At 40.9% G+C, this 22,087-nt stretch overlaps 1 protein-coding gene across 13 annotated transcripts in view; it reads right to left on the reverse strand.

Annotated features, from left to right (window-relative positions):
• Positions 1-1,036: 1,036 nt before the first annotated feature.
• The window catches only part of TASOR2 (transcription activation suppressor family member 2), a 66,555-nt gene continuing 45,504 nt past the window's right edge, over positions 1,037-22,087 (reverse strand). For all 13 annotated transcript variants that reach the window (XM_074325033.1, XM_074325031.1, XM_074325035.1 and 10 more), the window contains 8 exons: positions 20,321-21,197; positions 18,347-18,776; positions 11,697-15,533; positions 7,592-7,717; positions 6,641-6,794; positions 4,816-4,921; positions 2,614-2,795; positions 1,037-2,108 (listed from right to left, as the gene is read on the reverse strand). In XM_074325033.1, the coding sequence (XP_074181134.1) occupies positions 1,990-2,108; positions 2,614-2,795; positions 4,816-4,921; positions 6,641-6,794; positions 7,592-7,717; positions 11,697-15,533; positions 18,347-18,776; positions 20,321-21,197 (5,831 nt within the window). In that variant the 3' untranslated portion in view covers positions 1,037-1,989. The remainder of the gene's footprint in view (positions 2,109-2,613; positions 2,796-4,815; positions 4,922-6,640; positions 6,795-7,591; positions 7,718-11,696; positions 15,534-18,346; positions 18,777-20,320; positions 21,198-22,087) is intronic.

The raw sequence follows: 22,087 nt of genomic DNA on the forward strand, positions 1-22,087 counted from the left end.
AAAACGTCTCCATCTCGCAGAGCACAAAATCACCCCAGGTGAGAAGCGCTGCTTTATCTACATGACAAGGTTATCTCAAATTCCAGCAAGCCTTTCCTTCACTGTACTTTAAATTGTGAACTATTAATGCGGGCAGATGCACAAGCTAGTTAGTAATAGTACAAAAAATACAAGGCCTTTTGTATAGTCCTCATTCAACTACTTACATGCAAGGCCACAATTTGTGGAAGAGCTCAGTCTAGATTAGACGCATTATTCCGTGGTTTAAGTGTTAAAATAGTTAATAATGTTTCCTCGAAAATAAGACCTAGCTGGACAGTCAGCTCTAATGCGTCTTTTGGAGCAAAAATTAGTAAGACCCGATATTATATATTAATATTTATACCCGGTCTTATAGTAAAATAAGACCAGGTCTTATGTTAATTTTTGCTCCAAAAGACACATTAAAGCTAATTGTCTGGCTAGGTCTTATTTTTTTGGAAACACGGTAGAAAAGGTGATACGGAAACAAAGATGGCCTTGTGGGTTGGTGTTGGAAGGCTGAGGGGAGATGAATACTTGAAAGATGAGTATGTTGGGCACACAGCGCCTAGCAGGTGGCAGCAGGTGCTCGATGAATGTCACTTTCCTTTTCCTTAGTAATTTCAGATCAATGCAGTACCAAATATGATTATGGTCCTCTTATTAGATTCTTATTCCTGGGGTAAATATAAAATGGGTTTCTGAGCAAAAGCCAGTGTCATATAGTTTAACACTCTATTAGTCCTCCTCCTGAGAAAATAAAATAACATACAAAGCAAATGAATGGCTTTCAAATGAAGTTTCCAGAGGGCCAGGTGAAAAGTACTGTGATGTCCTCTTTCTGTAGCTTGCTGCTTCGTGTACAACTTTGGAAGGGAAAAACTGGGCAATCTGTGGGGAGTAGACTGACAGGTCAAGGCCAGAGTGAGGTAAGCAGCAGGATAAGTGGCCTAAAAACTGCTAAAGACATTGTGTACAACTCCTAATTTCTACTATAAAGTAATTTCAGAAACAGTGGATTTTTAGTTCTTTTTATTTATAAACGAAACATTATAAAAACTTTTGTTCCAAATAGATACTATGTAACAACTTACAAATGTCTTTGAGTTTTCAAGATTACTATAGAAATTGTTTCTAATACAATTTCATAAATAAGCATTTCTGCCTCAGTTGACTTTGTAGTGCACTACTTGCAAACAGTTTATCAATTTGTACCATTTAGGGAAAAAGTTTCACTTTATGTAGTGTTGCACGAATAAACAGCAAATAAGATTACGTTTTTTATAAAGGTGGTAAAACCTTTAAAAACACTCTAACACGCATTTCCTATGCCTTAAGTTCAGTTAATACCTTTGAAGGTACTCTGTTTAAAATGAAAATAATTTAAAACAAAGTAATATTTAACACTGCAACCCAAAGCTAATGGACAACTAATGTCACTGAACGAAGTCAGGCATTTTAGCAAAATATAAAAAAAATGAAAGAAGGAACACTTTTCCCCAAGTTGTAGAACACTGATTTTTCAAATGAGAAGACTTATATATGTATCAAAGTTTTTCAAAGAAAAGGGAAAATATTAATTTGTTGGCATCATCAGTGTCTACGCAAGTTGCAGTTAGAGTCACGTCAAACACAAAATTGGTAATTCCATTTTTAAAACAAAATAACCAAGAACTATTTTATAAATAGGGTGAACGGGGAAAACTTGTATGCGTGGTAAGGTTACATTCTGTCTTGGAGAGCAGAATGAAATGCAGGTGAAAATGCACATATTTAGATAAAACGCGTAATTGAAAGTAGGCTGGTTGTTTCACTAGTGAAACTTCACAGCATCCACCCCTAAATAGATTATCTTCAACATACAGCGTGATATAGAAGGTAAAGAACAGTTTTTGAACTGGGTCCCTCATAGACAAGAATTTCAATATCTTCTTTAATTCCAGCTGACATGGGAGGTACAGAAAGTTCTTACCAATAGCTACTCCTAAATGGAGCCGCTACTTTTTGAATATTTCCAATAAAGTTATTTACATCTGTAACAAGGATGCCACTATTTTCAAAGACTTCTCTGGAGAGAGTAGGCTTTTCTGTAAAAAGAAAAACAACTTTTTGGTGAAAAATTCATTAATGTCATTTAAAAGTATATAGTTGACATACAACATTATATTAGCTTCAGGTGTACAGCGTAGTTAATTCAACATATTAATGTACATTTTTTTAAAAGCAGAACCTCTGAAACTCCCTAATACACGTGGGCAGAAAAAGGTTTGAAGCTTTGGGAGCAGCACCCTCTCTAGGGAGTGGGAGGGATGCTGAAAACCACTGCGGTATGACAACTATAGTCATAATAATTTTAAAGGTTTGGTAAAATTAAGTACTTGTAGGCGACGATGAAGGGCTGTTAACTGGACAAAACCCATTCCCCCCTCGGCCAGCCACATGTGCACTTAGGAAACACCAGGCTAACGGCTAGTGTGCCTGCTGCCACACACATCTCAGGTACCAGTGACCCTATTGCAAGGACATTTCTAGAGCTGACCTGTATTTGGCGTTAACTGATGAAAATGAGGCAAAACCAAGGCTGTGACTTACCTGTTAGGAAGACAGCAAACCTGGCGTGGATATGCTGAATTTGCAGGTTTAGCAGACATTTGAAATGTTCTGCTTTTGTTGATGAGCGAGAGTCACACTGGTGATAATAAAGCAGTTCAATGATGTTGGCACTCTGATATGACTTCAATATTAAGTTCTTCTTATGTGCAATTGAATCCACTCTGGCAAATATGTTACAAACATTAGATTCAGTGAAAGTTTTTAAGTTTAGTTTTTTTACTGTATCTTAATTTTCAGTTTTATGCCTAGCTCTTTTCTTCCCTTCGCTATACTTACACTCCTAGTTTAACCACTTCTGTTATTGTTCCCTTTGCTCTTTTTCACAACACACTTGTCTTCCTAGACGCCACTGTCCTGTCACAGCCCTCAAAACATCACAGGTGTACTTTATAAAAATAGGGATTTAAAAGAAAAAATACGGTCCTCATTCTAAGCAAGAGGGACATTCATCTACTACCATATCCAACAATGTCGCTGGGCAAGCCCTTCATGAATTTCCAGTGACCCCTTTGCTGCATTCTTTATTACACAGCAATGGTTCCAAATCTTTCAAGTCTCTGCAAAAACCTCTCTTTCTGTTACTTCTCATTAAAATTATGGAGCAGCTGGTTTTTCCTTAATGCTCACCTTCCTTGAAATCTTGTTACTACCTATCTGTTTTTCATCCTGTTTTAGAGGAAAATGCTTACCTTGTAACCGTCTCTACCTTTGCTCTGGATTCCACCCCTCCAGTCCTGTCCGTCACTCACAGGCCTCTGCCTGCTTGCTGGATAAAACCCCAATCCTCCACAGCCACCACTAGACAGGCACGACCCACACGCCGTGTGAGTCTCCTTCCAGGCTTTATCTTTTGTATCATACCAGTTTATGGCTGGCGTCACACCATACATAGTTGTTTTTTTAGGACACCAACTTTCCTATGTTCCTTATTACTGTAAATAGAAATTCTTATGTGCTTCTACTTCCTGTGTCACGTTATTTGCATATATTAAAAAAACTACGTATCTACTTAGTCCTTATGTCTATTAAAGTTACCTAGAGATGGAGTTGAGGCTGGTTTTGTAGTTACCGAAAACCACCCATACACAAATTTGTAGAAACTGGTTTTTAAAAGCTAGGGTTTTTTGGGAGTTTATCAGAAAGGCTATGAGTTTCCTCATGGACTGTCATTATGCCAGACTGGTGTGACTTGAAGAGCATATTACAGTGTGACAGTGATGTATTTGTCTACCCACAGTCCTTTGAGTGCTGAACTAATTCATCGTCACTAATTTCACGGGTGTGCTGAGGCATCTCGGGGCTTTCATTTGCTTCTCTCATTCCTGAGTGGAACCTTCCTCTCAGGTGCAGGCTAACTACTTGTCAACTCATGCTCACAGCCTTGGACCCTGTCAGCTACTGGCTGTCCTCCTGGCTTCGTGCCTCTCCTGAGTACAAGACGTTCCTGAACTTCTAAGCCATCTTTCCTTTCAGGAGCTCACATACTTCCTGTTTTTACACCTAGGTTTATTTCCTCTGGAGAACGCAGTATGGTGAATCACAATAGCTGTCATTTTAGAGATGAGCGTTGTGGGGTGCAAGGCTAGCTTCACGGCTCACTGACTGTGTTTGCCCTGGGTCAGGCCTGTCGTCCTCTTGTGCTTCTGTTTCCACATTATTAGAGGCTGTTTCCCTTCTCTCCCCCACATGCATTTAGAATGCCATGAGTGGTATAAAGCACCCCACCAGTGCCTGAAACAGTCATTTAATAAATGGCTTGTCAAATCTATCCTTTCTGAGTCCGTCTCTGAGCTCCAGACTGTTTCCACTCTTCCCCGAACCTGGAGGTACATCTTTAATATGCAAGAGCCACCCCGGGCCCTTCAGCCAAGGAATCAAAATACTCTCCTAGGATCCCTACATCTGATTTCTTTACTTGTGTTGGTCTAGGTAAAAGTATGTGCCTCAAACTCTTGATTATGATTACAGCACACAGCTTGCTCCATTAAAAGCCATGCTATAGAAACAAAATCCAAACAGCAGTCAGCAGGCCTAAGTAAGAGCCGTGTTCAGTGACGTAGGTGGTTCCCACTGGAGCACAGGCTGGAAGACCGTCCAGAGCACACACAGTTTCAGGGTGCATCACATGGTACCCCCAGCCCATCAAAGGGGAAGGGAAGAACCCCCACACAAAGGGCTTACCTTACATCTTCTTTTAGCTTTTTACTTTCCTTATAGTGAAGCAACCACTTCCACTGTCCATTTCCATTTAGTTTCTCCAGGATTTTGACAATTTCCTTCAGTTGAACTACAGAATAAATAGAATACGATCTGTTTTAAGGTTTTTTGCTTCTCAAAGCCCAGAAATTACTACTAGTAAAAACTAAGACCTCGTGTTTGAGTGTGTACCATCATTGCCACATGCGTGGCTGTGCAGTATCACAACATTGCACTCCAAACGTGTGACCCCTACTCAGGGCTGCCAGTGACATGGCAGCAGCAGAGAGCTGTAGAGGACGGCCCTGCGGCTCCTGGCAATTAGACCTGTGAACGTAGCCCAGAAATCACACAGGAGGTCCCGTTGTAACTGAAATCTAGGTTTCTACCCTGTTTCCCCGAAAATAAAACCTAGCCAGACAATCAGCTCTAATGAGTCTTTTGGAGCAAAAATTAATGTAAGACTCTGTATTATATTTATATCAAAGACCCGGTCTTATATTAATTTTTGCTCCAAAAGATACATTAGAGCTGATTGTCCGGCTAGATCTTATTTTCGGGGAAACACAGTAAACACAGAATCTGCAAACATTTTTTCAAACTCCAAGTTCCAAGAATTGTGCTTGTTAAGGTATATCCACCTCCTCCCGACCCAGAAGTGGTACCTGAGCTAGGGCAGGTATTGGTCATCCAGTGTCTGCCCTGTGCTGACTTTTGGAGAGGAGTGAACTACAGTTGACTTTTGAACAACATGGGCGCCAACTGCCCATCAGCCAGACATCACGTGACTTAAGTAGGGCCCCCGCATACACAGATGTCCGACCTGCAGTTGACCCTTGAACAGCATGGGTTTGAACTGCTCAGATCAAGCAGAAGTGGATACAGAATTCAGACCCGTGTTCTTCAGGGGTCAACTGTATACAAGGGTTCAAGTAGGTAACTAAGAAGACGTTTAGCAGTCATTGTAGATTTCCATGGCATCAATAAGATGGCAGATGGTGGCAACAGACATGGAGCAGAGAGGACTGATTCTAAACAAAATTAACGTGGCTGACTTCAATTTGGCAAGTTGACAGGGTCAAATACGACTAAAATCTCAAATCTGTGTGAGTGTGTAGCCACTCCTGAGAGAAGGGACTTGGGAGCAGGGTTGGTGGTGAAGACAGAATGAGAAGTTAAGAGCAGCGCACCAGGAATGAAACTGTAGAAATAGGGCAGCGTGGGGCAAAAAATAAGCCCTCAAGAGGTAGTAATGGGGCCGGCCTGGTGGCTCAGGCGGTTAGAGCTCCTTGCTCCTAACTCCGAAGGCTGCTGGTTCGATTCCCACATGGGCCAGTGGGCTCTCAACCACAAGGTTGCCGGTTCAACTCCTCGAGTCCCGCAAGGAATGGTGGGCAGCGCCCCCTGCAACTAAGAGTGAACACGGCATCTTGAGCTGAGCTCCCAGATGGCTCGGTTGGAGTGCATCCTCTCAAACACAAGGTTGCCGGTTCAACTCCCGCAAGGGATGGTGGGCTGTGCCCCCTGCAACTAGAAACAGCAACTGGACCTGGAGCTGAGCTGCACCCTCCACAATTAAGACCGAAAGGACAACAACTTTAAGCTGAACGGCACCCTCCACAACTAAGATTGAAAGGACAACAACTTGGAAAAAAATGCCTGGAAGTACACACTGTTCCCCAATAAAGTCCTGTTCCCCCTCCCCAATTAAAAAAATCTTAAAAAGAAAGAAAGAGGTAGCAATGGACATGTTTGGGGTGAGGAGAAATTGATTGGACTAGATTTCAAAGAAGGGAAATTAAATGACAACCTAACGTCAGCGTTTCTAATATTCTGTCATCTGACACCACAAAGCCTCCGGTCCGAAACAGCTCTTGGTAGGTGTAATTGAGGACATCCTCAGGGCTGTCCACTCCGGCGAAGAGGACACTGGGAAAATGCTTCAGCTTCAGCAAAGAAGGAATCTGAAACATAAAAGGATCCCCAATGAAGATAGGTTCACTGGGTCGCCTTTGTCACTTTTATCTGAGAGTTTCAAGATTCAGGAACAGCTGAAAAGCCCTTTAACCTGATGACTGTGGGTGATTCTGCCACACATGAGGAATAGTTCATCACCAATGCTACTAATTCACAAAAACTATTAATTACAAAGGTCTCTACAATTCCTAAGGTTGGAGGTAATGAGGGAACAGTGTCCCTGAGGTTTGGGGGTACCTACCTGTTGTCAGGCAGGTAACAAGCTCACACCATCATCCCATGTGGGTGCTGTGAGTAGGGATGGGTTACTACCTCCTGCCAACAGGACTGTACACCCAGTCTATCTCCCTAAGTTCCATCTCTTGGCAGAAACAATTACCGTGTTTCCCCGAAAATAAGACTGGGTCTTATATTAATTTTTGCTCCAAAAGACGCATTAGGGCTTATGTTTAGGGGATGTCATCCTGAAAAATCATGCTAGGGCTTCTTTCCTGGTTAGGTCTTATTTTCGGGGAAACACGGTACTTCAACTAATAGGTAAATATTCACAAGTCTTCTAAAGTAAGATTAAACTCTCTGGAACATTTTGTCCTATAAATACCTTGGTAACATTACAGTATTCCTATTGCATATCATCTCAACCCCAGTATCTTTGCAGTTAGATTCAATGGTAACGTGTTTTCATTTCTTCCCTAAATAAAAAAGGCAGTGACAAGGCTGATAATCAGAGTAACATAAAATGCCTGGAATACATTTCTTTGTAAGAAAGATTTTCCAAACCTACTTGATGTAAATATGAGGAGATATCTTCATTTTTGATGATGATCATTAACGTGTCGTTCTCTCTGTGAAAAGCCTGGCAGAAATGCTGAGGTTCGATTTCTGTATGGCCGCCTTTCCTCAGAATAGTCTGAAAGATTTGCAGATAGCCATTACCAAAACAGATGCTTGCACAGACCAGTTTACTAAGCATCAAAAAACACATCCGATGTACTAAATTATATCCTAATAAGACAACACAAATGGCTGTTGATCTTATTACTAAGTGAGCTTTCTCCTGTAAACAAGTGACTCCTCTGTATCACTACCAATTGGTTTAGAAGTATATTTTAAAAGCAAAAAAAAACATTTTATAATAAATGTTTCATGTCCACAAAGTATCAAAGGCTGATTCTATTTAAACATCAGACTAATATATAGGTCCCACCCTCTCAAGGGAATTACCCTGGGGATGCAGAGATGAACTCTTAAAAATGCCAGTTTCTAGAACTCTCCCCATAACAGCTGTGCATTACTGTATCAGTAATGGGGCCTGGTTTTGGGGAGAGCCAACAGTCCATTGGGCATGGGGGTTTGAGCACGATGGGAGATGTCTGTGAACTGCATGTTTACTAGGCAGCCTGAGAGGGAGGTTAAGTTCATGTAATGAGACATTCCCCAGCCCTGTCCTCCTTTGATGTTGACATTGTTTCTGTCTGAAGGGTTCTGGAGGTTTCCATTGCACACTTTGATAGTTATACCAAAAACACTATTACCATCACTTATTTCCGTTATGAAAATAAAAGTGTTACTTAACTTAGGTCAGTCTCCCCTGGATCTAAAAATAACTCAAAGTTTGACTATTTCCATTCACTCAAAATGTATGGCAATGTATTTTCAGAGACATTCTTACAAGCAAGATTGCTTTTAATAGAGCCCACTGAAATATCTAAAATGTAAATCTTTAGCCCTCATTATTTTACTAATAAGCTATTTGAAAGAATACATTTTGTTATGTGCAATATTTTCATCAAATCCTGTGGTGTTCTGGGCTTTTTGTCATGCACTCTGAATTTTGACAATAATAAAGGGGCTCGCAGATCTTCATCTTACATATGGGGGGGGGCTGCCATCCCACTAACAAATGCTTCAGGACTCTCTAGAGACTGAAGAATTACAGGGATACTTTCGGAGCTTTTAAAAACATTTTGCCTTGACAGTACTTTATTCCCATTTATTTTATGTGTCCACTTTCTCACTTGAAGATTAGTTTCACCTTTGCACAAAATTGGTTATTTTCTGTTGTAAATAGTGGCTGTGTGATATTATCGTGAAACAGTCCACCCACTACTAGAAAAGCTGGGTATCGTAGAAGTACTCCTACTGTAAATGAACGTAACACAGCTATGAGCTCTCTCCTATATGAAAACCAGTATCATCTGTGCTTACTGTGGCTTTTGAGAAGATTTGGAAGCAAAAAGAAATCCAGGATGCTGCTCAATGGCCAAACGGCCACGGCCACGATGCTGACTCAGCTGATCCTTGACTATTCTGGCACACATCAGGGTACAGTGTATGTAATTAGCCAAACAAAATTACCCAAGGTGAAAAGGAAATCTCCAGGTTACTTTTGTAGGCCAAGCACCTTCAAAACTGAAGGCCATTTAATGCTTTTTCAACTACACTGCTTACCAAAATGGCATGGAAACTGGAACAAAAGCAATGGGGGGAGGGGTATGGGGACACTGATCTAGCAACCATTTATGAAGAATCTTGGAGAACAAGATGATCCCGATAGGAAAAAAAAAATCTTAAAAACCACACTCCATGAATTTGGAAAAAGCTTTAAATATTTTAAAATCATCTTTAAGTGATTCAACATAGGAGCCACCAGCCTTCTTCAAGAAGAATGAGTGACTAGTAACAATGGATCGCTTCAAGTTGAAGCCTGTTAGCTGTCATTTTCCCGATCATTCTCCACACTATCTGAAGAGATCCCTAAAATGCAAATGTGATACTATTCATCTGTGAGGAATTACTTTTCAGCGTCTCTCTGGTGACTCAGGAGAGTCTAAGTGCCACAGCATGATGTCTATAAGGCCCTTCCCCCCCAACACAGCCCTTTCTTCCATCTCCTGACCTGTATTTTGATGGTACACTGTGCTTGCTGCGGGCATACTGCCCAGCCCTCCTCACTGCGCCCGTGCACCCACCTGGCCTTTTGGAAACCCTCTCGGGCCCCTTTTCTGCTTTTCTGGCTACAGCACCGCCACTGACTGGAACTGGCCCGTGCGGGCAGCGTCTGCTGCATCCACTGCACCCCCCACACCGAGACCCTCATGTTGTCACCAGCAGCATCAAAGACGTCACCCAACATCTTCGGATTCTGTTACTTAGTAATTCAACATTTACAGATTTATCATGCAACGTATTTACCACGTGACCTACCGGGCTTTCACACAGGACTTACCTGAAGTGCTGACAAGTGAACTCGGAAACAAATCTAGGAGCGTTTAGAACCAGGACATTAGCGGTATGGCTGTCCACACCCGAGAGGTCAGCCTCACCACTTACGAAACACATCCCTGACACCTGCTGCCCTCCAAACATGGTACAAGCCCTGCATCATCACACTCACCATCGTTTAACTTTACATTTTCTTGTAAAGTTATCAGTGGGTTTCATTTCCCCTCCCTTGCACACGCTAGGGCTCTAAAGCAGACAGAAGAACTGCCGTCATTGGAACTGGCTCCTGCGGTGAGGATGGAGGGCCCCACTTTGGGCCGGTGCTCGGAGCAGGTGAAGGGGGGGGGGGCGGGCTGCAGGCCAGGAGTGCAATCACACAGAGGTAGGGGTGAGCTGGCCGTGACGGCTGGAGAAGGAAACTGCAACCCTGGCAAAGGCAAGGACAAACCTCGCAGGGCTGGACTAGAATTGGAACTGGGGAGTAACATGCACCTACTTTGCTTTTTAAATGTAAATACAGATACAGATGTTTGTACATTTAACACATATGTATTTCTTGGCTGTTTGCTAGGAAGACATAGATGCAATGACCCCCAGTGGCAATGAGTTCACCCACTGCCCAATCTTGATCCCAAATGCTATTCTTTACTAAAAAGAATCACAGCTCCTTGGAGAAATGGCTGACATCAGGGCTGCAGCAGGAAATACACAAGTAAGCTTGTGATGTCACATCACACCCCAAAGGAAGAAAGTGTTTAAAGAATTATGGGGACTTGTCAAAAGGACACAGAAGACAGCTTGAAGGGACTCCCAGTAGCTGCGTCTGAGACAATTTGAGCATTAACATAAATGACGAAGGACCAGATGGTAACTGAGTAAAACAATATGGAACCCGGATCCACACTGATATAAATAAGCAAATAAATGAACAAATGGAAGCTCTAAAAAATTAATATAAATAAGACCCGGTCTTATATAATACAAGACCTGATCTTATATTCATTTTTGCTCCAAAAGACGCCTTAGAGCTGATGGTCCGGCTAGGTCTTATTTTCGGGGAAACACGGTATGCACGTATGTATTACAGGATGGCGGCACACCTTGTCTGCAACATATTTTCAAATGGTTCAGAAAAGGGGTATCTGGGTGAAGGGTTCCATTTCTGTAACATTTATGTGAATTTGAAATTGTATTTTAAGAATTAAAGGAGAGAATGCCACCTTTTCCAAAAACAGAAGAGAAATCCTGAGGATAAAATGAAACTAATGGTGAATCAAGACCCACTTAGAATGTTACCGTGATCACACATTTAAAATTAGGTCCCTATCAACTATCCACACTAATGAAGGAACACAGGTAATAATTTTTAAAAATCTGAATTTTACTTTTGGAGCATGTTTGTATTTACATTTGAGTATCTCTATACTGGTAACTTTTTGTGAAAATGAGTCACTGCATTAACTCTGGGCCATTGTACAAATATGGAACCAAATGACAGCTCCTTATGGTGTAACATTTACTATGCAGACTAAGACTGAGCTGTGCAACCCAAACACTGCTTCATACATTTCTTTCTGAAGCCAAGAATGCTAAATTACTTTTAAAATAAGCTTAAAATTAGATGGCAATCAAAATAATATAAACTGTAAGACCTGGCAGCTCACCTTTGTTCTCACAAAGAAAGACTTGTCTTCTGTCTCAACGAGGTAGAACAGGAAGGTACTTTTGCAAGCCTCTTTCACAACACTTTTCAGTTTGACGTGCAAGCTGGCACACAAGTCTGTAATCATGTCTTCATAGGAGGCTGACCTTCTTGGGGAAGATGAATACATTTCTTGAGATGCGGCTTCTCCAGAAGCAACATCTGACCCCTTATCTTGGAAAAGAACTTGGTTGCTATTCATCACAACCTTGTTGAATTCGGAATATTCATTGAGAATAAGTGAAATATCACTCCGGGATTCTTTCAAAGTGCTATTATATTTCAGTTTGTTGAGATGGAATGCAGTCTGATTTCTTTCAGAATTTGTAAGATGATTTCTACTGTGATCACATCTTTCCTTCCAAAAGGAAGAGCTGTCCAGATTGCTGGGTGTGTGGCTTGTCAGATGCTGACTCTGCTGTCTGGCGTCTGAGAACATGACTGTGACCACAAGAGGACTTCTGCTCCGGGATGCAGTGTGTAGAACCGGGGACTCGGCTGTTTTTGTCAAAGGGAGAGGCGACTCCTTCAGAAAGACGTTGGTGGAAGAGGCAGAATGCTGAGAAGCCCCCTTCTTTATAATTTGTTTCAGTTTATGATCAAAACGCAGATATTCCAGATCTAAAGTGTTCTGGGTAAGGTTGTCTGCCACCTGCCAAGTGTCTGTCCAGGAGCTGACCAAGCCACATTTTGCAGTGAAACCTGGGTGCTTCCTGAGGCTGTGCGAAGCTTGATTGGTCTGTTTGAGCTCTTTAGTTACAGTAAAGTTAGCGTAAGTCCAGGGGAGACCATGGTAGTCTCTGATCTGGATGTAACGTGGCAAACACTTACCTTCTTTCTGTAACCCACCAGACCAGTTTCTGGGAGGTGTGTTGGTCTCCAACCCTGGAACTCGGTTAGAGTAGCTCCAATCTTCATTATCACTATTGTTTAGCCTCAAGAAAGAGTCATAATCATCTTGTGTAGCACCTTCCTTTTTCTTGGTGTGACTACATTGCAAAGTGCAGGAACCCTCCCTGTCTAATTTGAGATTTCTACAATCACCAAGATAGTCTTGATCGGAGTCTCCGGAAAGCGGTTCGTACCGGATGTCAGAATTCACACTGATAGCCATGTCCCCACCCAGGGGTTCAGAGTCCTTCTCGGCCCTGAGACCCTGGCCTGTGCTCTTCTTTCCCATCTGCTCTTCAGAGACTCCGTACACAAGAGGGGCGCGAGGTTTGGCAACCAAAAAAGCAGAAGGGTCTGTATTGGTATTTTCGTTAGTGACTTTGGTGTTCTGGTAAGAATCAGCATGGAAATACATGGGGGAAAGCCCACCGTTCAACAGATCTTTTGTGTCACATGCCAACATATCTTGCAGCCTGTGGATGGATTTTTGTTTGCCTCGTGGAGAAGATGTACTGTTCCACTGAGAGCCGAAACCTCCTAGGTCTATGGTTTTTTCATGTAATCCAGCTTCAGTTTCACTATTAAGCAAACTGGCCATTCTGACTACTGATATTTCCTGTGTTTGAAACTGTCTCTCTGTGTTTATGGGTCTTGTACAATGGGTCACGGTACCATTACCCGAGGAAAACACAAGTTTGGGGACCTCTGAGGACGTGCGCGCCTCTGTAACACCAGCTCCATCAACCGAGTCAGAGCTCAAGGACTGAGCTTGCAGGTAACTGCCTTCATTTGTTTTCACCTCACTGCTAGAGAGACTTTTCTTAATGCTTTTAGGGCTAGTCTGCTTTAATGACATGTTCACTATACTACTTGGAGCAGTTGTGGAAACCAATGGGTCAGCCGAAGACTTATTTTCCATAATCTTTCTAGGACTAAATGGAGGCTCACTGGTCTCCAAGGCAAGATGTTTTAAGTCCAAATTTCTGTTCTCTATACTAATGGGCTGCAATGGATTTCCTGATATTACCCGTTTTTCTACAGAAGTCTTGAAGTCAGCTCCAAAACTGGCAGTTACAGCAGGATGGTTTAACTCTGTGTCACAGCATGGCACCTTTTCTGAGAAAGATACACTCTCATCATTCTCACTTGGGACAGTTTCCTCACTTACTTTACCTGGAAGGGTTAAATGTCTATCTTTTCTTCCTGGATAATTACTTAATACTAGAGGCATTTCAGCAGAAAGCGGCATTTGCTGAATCCGAGTTAAGGTATCGTGTCTCACTGGGTGGGTAGGGCCAACAAAAGAATTTTCTTTTTCTGTTATGGCCAAATCTACCGACTCAATCTGGGAGAATTTCTTACTTTCCTCACATTGTGAATCAGGAAGTTTTAAACTACATGGAGATACAGACTGACACGACTGTGTTTCTTCAACTGGTACTTGAGGGTCAGGACTAGAAGCTGGTGACACTTCTTCAATTAAAGAACCAAAGGGAAAGTCTGAGGTAACATTAACTTCTGAAATCTCAAGGGCACAAGTTTCTTTAGGAAGTATTAAAGTAACCATTTGTAAGTTATCACCTTGTCTCTCCTTATTATCTAATGGTTTTTCGGACACCATGGGAAGTACTGATGTATATTTAGCAGAATTCACTTCTCTGTTTTCTATCAAAGTCACCTCTTCTGGCTCAATTATGTCTTCATCCATATCCTGGAGTGTGAAATTTGGTAATGGGGCCTCCTGATGTTGCCCTATTTCACCAGCGGGCATTTCTTCTCTGGGACTTGTAGGCGGTGATATTGTGAGAGTTAGGTCAATGTCAGAATCGTCCTCTAACTCGAGGCTGATCTCCTCTCCATTTATAGATCGGCTGGTCGGTTTGGTAAATGCTGAATTAAATGATTCAAAGTTCCTACTGATACTCTTTAGACTGCTCTTGTCACTCTTTAATTCTAAAGAGTGATCTGATGTATTACTTCTTGATGGAATACAGTTAAGTGAGTCATTTTGTTCCAAGGTGGCAGAGGCTGACAATGGCACTTCTTCAGCCTGAGATGGCTCCATAATCTCTTCCGAAGGAATGCTAAACAGACTCTTAGGCTGCAGAAAAAATTCTTGAGGGAGTTTCATTTCTTCTCTGGGTAATGAATAATTAGAACTTCTAACTAATGGTAATGCCTCCTTTGCCACTGAATTCTCAGATGGTGACGACAAGCCTGGATTAGGAATCTCTTTCTGTAACAAACACATTTCTTTAGCGAGTGTCTCCCCACTTACTGAGGAGGCACTGAGGTACTTAGTGCTTTTTTGTCCTGATATTGCTAGAGATGAAATGTCCTTAAGACTTTGTGTTTGTGCCTTTTCAAATGTGGATACAGGATGTCTAAGACTTGTACCAGCTGATACCTGTTTAATCAACTCCACATTAAAGGTTGTAGGTTTATCAGCTCTGTTTACAACTTCTGTCTGTATTGGTACACAGGCATTTTTTTCAAAAGTGAGAGTAACTGGTTCCAGATTAATCATTACATACCCCATATCATCCTTCCTTTCCAATGAAGGCTGACATCCTTTGTTTATGGGGCTGTTATGCTGGCTAAGGCCCTGTAAACCACTTGTTTTTGCTTGCACTGTTGCATGCAAAATATCAACTTTGCTTTCAAGGGTGCTATACAAAGACTTCTGACAAATCCCCGACTGATTGCTGACCCCATCACAGGTTGTGGTGAATGTGGTCTGCGTGACAGTATCATCGTAAGAAGTCACTCTTGTGCTATCAAGCGGCTCAAAGGTTTTCCCCTCACCAGGAACAGAAGGTCCATTAGTTTGGGTACTTCCAATACTAGACAGCACAAGATTAGAAGTCTCTAGTTTATCTGATGATTGTTGTTCTTTTCCCTCCATTATCTGAAACGACAAAAGTTAAAAAATAAAGGAGATTATTTTTTTAAACATTTATGTATGTGAAGAACAAACTAGCCAAGGATTAATTTTAGTTTGTCTCTTCCTTTGAATCTTCTAATCCATAAGACTATTATAGGGTAGAGAAAAAGTAAATCTCTCTCTTGTTAGGCTTAAAATACCCAATAGGAGTGTGTTTTCTTTAAACACACAGATGAGCGCTCCCAAACTTTCTAATTGCACAGCCTATTTTTTGAATGGACTTTTGGGAAGAGAAGTGGCTAGACAACTGACAATTTAACGACTTGAAAATGCAACCTGTCTGCTAAGTAGTATCACTTAATTCAGAAATACAGCTCTAGAGAAAAGTACTCAATTTTGTTTTAAGTAAGACTGGAAAATGATTTTTAAAGCAAAGAACAACTTATTTTAAACACCAGCTTTCAATTAGACTATAAATACATTGTCATCTGGAACTTTCCCATAAGGAAAAAGATTAATTACTCTCTTGTACTCAGACTACAATGATTAGCAGTTTTTCCATGGTAACAATTTCCATTCTGATAAATGAACATCCCATATGCCTTAGCTATCGTCTTTGCTTATAAATGGAGATAATTTCTCTCATTGTTATGCCTCCTTGTCAACGGAGCACAACAAAACATAGTGCAGTTTGCAGGAATAAACTAAACCAAAAGAAATGACGGTGAATGTGGATTTAGGTCAAACATTAGCAGAAATACCTCTGATAATTTTGATATCCTCATATAAACAGGTTATTTTGGTATTTTTTAAAAGGCTGAAGCATGGTCTTGTTTGGAATATATTAAAATGGACTGATCATACAATTGACTATACACCTGTAATTTTTGGAACACTGCGGTCACAGATTTCCTGCCATGTCTTGAGACAATCATGTGGGAAGTCAGGACCTGTGTATCAAATCTCGTTAAAAACATTTCTGTCTTAACCAAAGGAAGACAGGGAGCCAAGTAATTGGCAGGGTGGAGCTGAGACCCAGAGTTTTAAGAGGACATGACTGGCTAGGCACAAAGCACAGAAAAGTCTTGATGCTAAGAGTCTTCTGAGAACTTTCCCGTGACCCGCCCAGCACATTGTGGCTGTGAATGCTTGACCACAGTCCCGAATCTCACCAGGCCTGTGGTCTTAGTGAAATGCAAATTGTGGTTATCTTGGTTTGTTTTTGTTTTTTTTCCTACAGGTGAAGTGTAATGTTTCTAAAAGAATGCTAAATTAAACACACGACTAAAGGAACATGCTATTGAGTTCTAATGCCCACTGTGTTGGAATTCTCTTCACATCCTACTCTGCCCACTTGTAGAATAAGGGAGTGGTTTGGCATGTGAGTGTGTGCTGTAAGGTATAGGCACAGTATCCAAGAAGATGGAAAATTTTTTAAATATGTGCTATAGAAATTTTTAGGAATCATTCATTTTAATACTCTATCTTCCTACTTCCTACTACTCTATTTCGTGTTTGCAAAAGATCATTCCTAAAACTAGTACTGATGGTAATTATATATTACCACAATAAAAAATACTTTATAAGAAACCAGTAGTAATCAAAAGTGGCCTGACTAAATTATAAATATTTTCTTATTCTAAGGTAGTAATTCTTAACGAGATTTTATGTATCTCTGAGAATCAAATGAAATTTATGAACCCCAATGGGAGAAAAACCACATACATACATAAATACATACAGTATTATGTATGTATAACTGTATGTATGTGTGTGTATGTATGTATACACATATACACATACATGCACACACAATATGGCACTGAGAAGCATCTAGATAGATTTGAATCCTGGCTTGACAAGTAACCATGTGACCCCAGGCAATTTTCGTACTTCTCTATCCCTTAGCTTTCCCCTCTATAAAATGGGGAATGGTCTTCACCGCATCGGGTGGAGAGAGAATTAACTGAGTTAATGTGAGGGAAGGCTCAGACCATACCTGGCCCACAGTACTTCCATCAGTCTCCATTATGATGATGAAGCAGAACATCTGGAGACATTCAAAGACCCCCTGAGGCTCACCCCTGGACTGCAAATCCCCAAGTAACCCCAGGTTTAGAAACAGTGTCTACTCAATGTGAAGATAGGCATTGTAAGTACCCAAACCCATGCAAAATTATTCTGGAATAAATCTGGGCTGAAAGTTTGAAAAGGCAGGTATTTTGTCAATCCATTTACTTAGAATCTTGCTACAACTTTTTTATTTGCTCCAATTAAAATTTGACTATCTGGCCTGCCTGAACATCATTTGAGAACAACGAAATGAAACAAAATGTATTTTCAGTATTTACAAATAGTTATCTACAGACCTGTAACCGGTCTGCCATTTCATTTACTGTTCCAGTATGTTTTCAAAAATAATTTTAATATATTCAGTTTTAATTTCCTTTGAGGTTTATCAAAGATTTCTAATATTTACTGCCACATCTGATCCTTAACCTCTATTCTAGGTAAGACATGATAGGTATTATTCGCTTCTTTGAAAAGAAAAATAAGCTCAGAGAGAACAGATATTATACAACAAATAAATGACACAATCATGGTTTGCTCCCATGACCTCTATGATTTTTTTCTAGTTTCTTCAATCACACAATCTAGAGCAACACTTGTGAAGACTAAGTTTTTAGCATATATAATAATCCTTTACAAAGCTAGACAATCCACTTTCCTAAAAGAAACCAATGCCTTGTTTTGAATGTGATTTTACATACAAAGAAAAAAAAAAGACAATGTCTTCAAAAATAATATCACAATTTACAGTATTCAGCTTTACTTACCTCATTATTATAAGAGTAGATGAAATTCTGGCTTTCTGGGGTAGCTGGATGACCCTCTCTTGCAAAAATTTCTTTCTGTTCATTCTGTACCCAGAGTTCCAAACCTCTTGCAGGTTGTGGTTTAATGAAAGGAAGCAAGGAGTGAGTGTCAGGGAAGGACACTTCAGCACTAGGACCTCTGGGAGCTTCCTTCGTTTCCAGCAAAGGGCCTACAGTACACCTTTCCACGCTGGGAGACTCCTCAATTTCACTGACTTCAAAAGATCCTATCCTGCTATTTATAGACACGTATTTGGCAGGGTTGCTGTGTTCTACTACTTTCCGGGATGATCGGATGACTTTGCTTTGATTACTGTAAAACAGGGCTACCCACATATGAAGTAAAAGCTTCACTTCTTCCAAGTTATCAGGTAAATCAGTGTTCCAGGGCCTGAGGTTTTAAAGAACACACAAAATCAATGAAAATGGTTATTTTAATTATCTTATCATAAGCAAGTGCCTTCATTATTAAACTTAGTTTTTGTGTTAATTTTTATTTTTAAAAAAAATCACACAAGCATAAAACAATGAATAAGATAAAAATGAAGTTGATTTAACAAATAATTACACTGTATCTAATCTACGCATTTTACAGAGACAGAGAAAGAAACTGAAACTGGTAGAACCATGATTGGAATGTAGGGCTCCTAACTCCTAGTCTGGGATTTTTCTTTGGTAACATGCAAACTTTCCTGGACACAATATACCTAGTACAAATCTTCAGCCAACTGCACAAATCTTCATCTCCTTGTTTCTGCTAAGTCTGGCTGACTCATTTCTATTTTTTTTCATCTTTTCTATTTTTGTGTCTCTCTTCTAATAGGTGGAAAAGTCTGAAGGTTAACATATCTCTGTGGGCAATTCAGCAGAACTGTATTATTTTCAGATTACAGTTCTTGAAAATCTCCTGAAACCAAAAGGGGAGGTACAAAACATTTCTGGCCATCTGTCAAGCAAAAGGATAGCAGAGAGCTGGAGTGGGATGAGTTAGAGGGGCTACAGAGCTAGCCTTCAGTTAAATAGGATTAAGGCTATGGAAATGACCCTCACGAGTAGATGGGAATGCACGTATATGCTCTTACGAGTGTGAGCTCATAACTGGAGCAGGGAAAGAAGCCTGACACAATTCAGTCCCTCACATGTGCAATATTCCACTAACAGGTAGCTCAGTGTCATTTCATATACCTAATGCTTCCGGCTAACAGTAAGGGTTACCATTTATTGGTACGCACCCCTGTGCAAAACCCTTATGTACGTAACAACCTTAACATGTAGCTAGTACTAAACCCACATTTTAAAGTGTGCAGTGCTCCACTGGCATCAGCTGGAAATGTAGACTTTCAGGCCCAATCCCAAACAGACTGAGTCCAAATCTGCAGTCAGTGAGGTCTCTGGATGAGTAGTGTACACAATAAAGATGGAGGAGCGCTGTCCTGAAGCACAGGGACTGGGACCACAGAAGCCAGTTAAGTGGGAGAACCCAGATCAAAAGCACACTCCAAAACCCACGCTTTCTGCCGCTCTGCTGGGTAAGGAGGACTTCCACAAACTAGAAGTAATTCTTTAGATGTTTCTTCTGGAATTCAGTCTGGAAAGCATTATTTCTGTCTCTCACTATTTTACATAATGATTTCATTTAAATATTATAATTCAGAGGCTGGAAAGGCTTATTAGAAAGGAACATCTCAAAATGGAAAGCCATTCAGGAAGCGAAAATTGTCTTGCAAAAGTTCTCCATGTGATCAGTGCTCGACAGTGGGGAAACCAGCCTCACAGTCTTCACTGTCAGTAAACACAACTGAATTATTAGCCAGTCACTGGATTTACAAATACTGCTCTCTCCTCCCCCAAAGTTTGGCACAAGCCTCCCTGTTCACTACACTTATCTCACTAGGAAATTTACCTCTGTTTGCGTCAAGTGCCACTCCTACTCACCCGTGTAATGCTCTTAGGACAGTTTTCTCCAGTGGGTTGTTGGTGTATTTGCTGTCTAAGCTGAATACATAGTTTGTCTCACACTTGAAAGTGACCTTAAAAGAGCCGTCACAGCTGAACACGGTATGAGAACAGTAAGCGTCTCTCAGGCTGGAGGACAGCAACCTGCTCTTACGCCTGAGTAGAGGGACCTCAGAAAGCTTCTGCAAAGGGGAGGTGTTCTGCTGATGCCGAAATGGCATTACTTTTCCCACTGGGGTTCCTGCTTCTGGGCCTTTTGTGCCGTTCTTGGCAAAGGCAGGGCCTGGTACCCCTCTCTGCTGTAGAAGCTTCTTTGAATGTTCTGCAAGGAGCAGGGCATACGAATGCTCCACAGCAACAAAAGAGCTCTGGCTGGCACTGCTGGTCTCTAGTGTTTCCTCAGGAAGCGCCGCCTGGGCTTGTATAGGGGCCTCGCTACCAGTAGCCGAGCTCTCCTCCTCTTGGCTGACAGCGGAGTTTGATGTTGGATTACTCTTCTCAGAGGAGGGTTCGGGTAACAGTTCACTTTTTTGACTTTTAACTCCTCTATGATATTCATGGTCAGATGCACTGCTCAGAGAATGTTCTTGAGAAAGTAAAACATCGTTTTGTGGCAGTTCAGAGGAGTGGGGAAGGTTTCTGGGCTCAGGTGACGGTGCGGTAGAGGAAGCAGCACTTAATGCTAGGTCAGCTAACAGATTCAAGGCCTGGGAGTCACAGTCGGCAATGGAGTTCTCAGCTGGGTCTTTCTGAGCCACTGTGATATTTTCCGGTTGAACTGTATTTATATTAAGAACATCTTCTTGCCCATCTGATGCAATTTCTGATTGAAGCTGTGAAGTGGTTTCTTCTTGGGCTTCCATATAAAAGAAAAAAAGACACAGCATTTGATTTCCATGTAATTAATTATTTTCCATATTACAATGGTGTAGTGAAAATCAATGGTTAAGTCAATACGTTCAAGAAAAGCCTCTTGATATATTGCATAGACTGCACATCAAAATTTTCCTATCAGACTGAAGTCTCTTCCAACTCTCAGATCTATTATAATGTATTCACTGGAGGAAAAGTCCTAAGGAATATGTATATTAAGTTAATAAGAAATCACCCTTCAAAAATGCATGTACTGAAATACACACAAGACATCCTGCTCAGTTAAAGGAATATACAAAGAGCAGAAAATAAAAACAAAACAAAAAAAGAAAATAAGAGCCCTGCCCTCATAAAGCTTACAATCTAGGGCAAATACAAGAATTTCTGTTCGAACTGTATATTACAGTATGTTAACATACTTTCTTAGAAATCATGTCCCTTAAGTGATTAGAGAAATAATCTAAGTTCAAAATAGAGATGATTTTGACAATATTGTTGTTTAATTATGACATGTAATGATACGAATAAAAAATGAGATAGTAATACAAGTATTCAGAATAACTGAGTTCATCACCGTTTAAAACTTTCATTTCTGCACTGAAAATATTTCCTCTACTCTATCTGCAAGATAGCAAATCTTCTTGTCTACTGATATAATTCTCCTCTCTGCAGATAATCCAGTCTATCCATTTGTCTTTAATCAGAAAAATGGCATTCTCAAGTGGTTTACTTGCATTCTCAGGACATAAATTCTTTAAAGTGGTTATGCTGAAGGACAAAGTTCACCGTACTAGGCAACCATTCCCTATAGCAAGTGGCTGGTGGACAGAAAAGCCTACTGTGCTCCCCTTTGTAATTAATAGTAGCAGGTCT

Source organism: Rhinolophus sinicus, linkage group LG02 (genome assembly GCF_036562045.2).
Source record: "Rhinolophus sinicus isolate RSC01 linkage group LG02, ASM3656204v1, whole genome shotgun sequence".
NCBI classification, from domain to species: domain Eukaryota; kingdom Metazoa; phylum Chordata; class Mammalia; order Chiroptera; family Rhinolophidae; genus Rhinolophus; species Rhinolophus sinicus.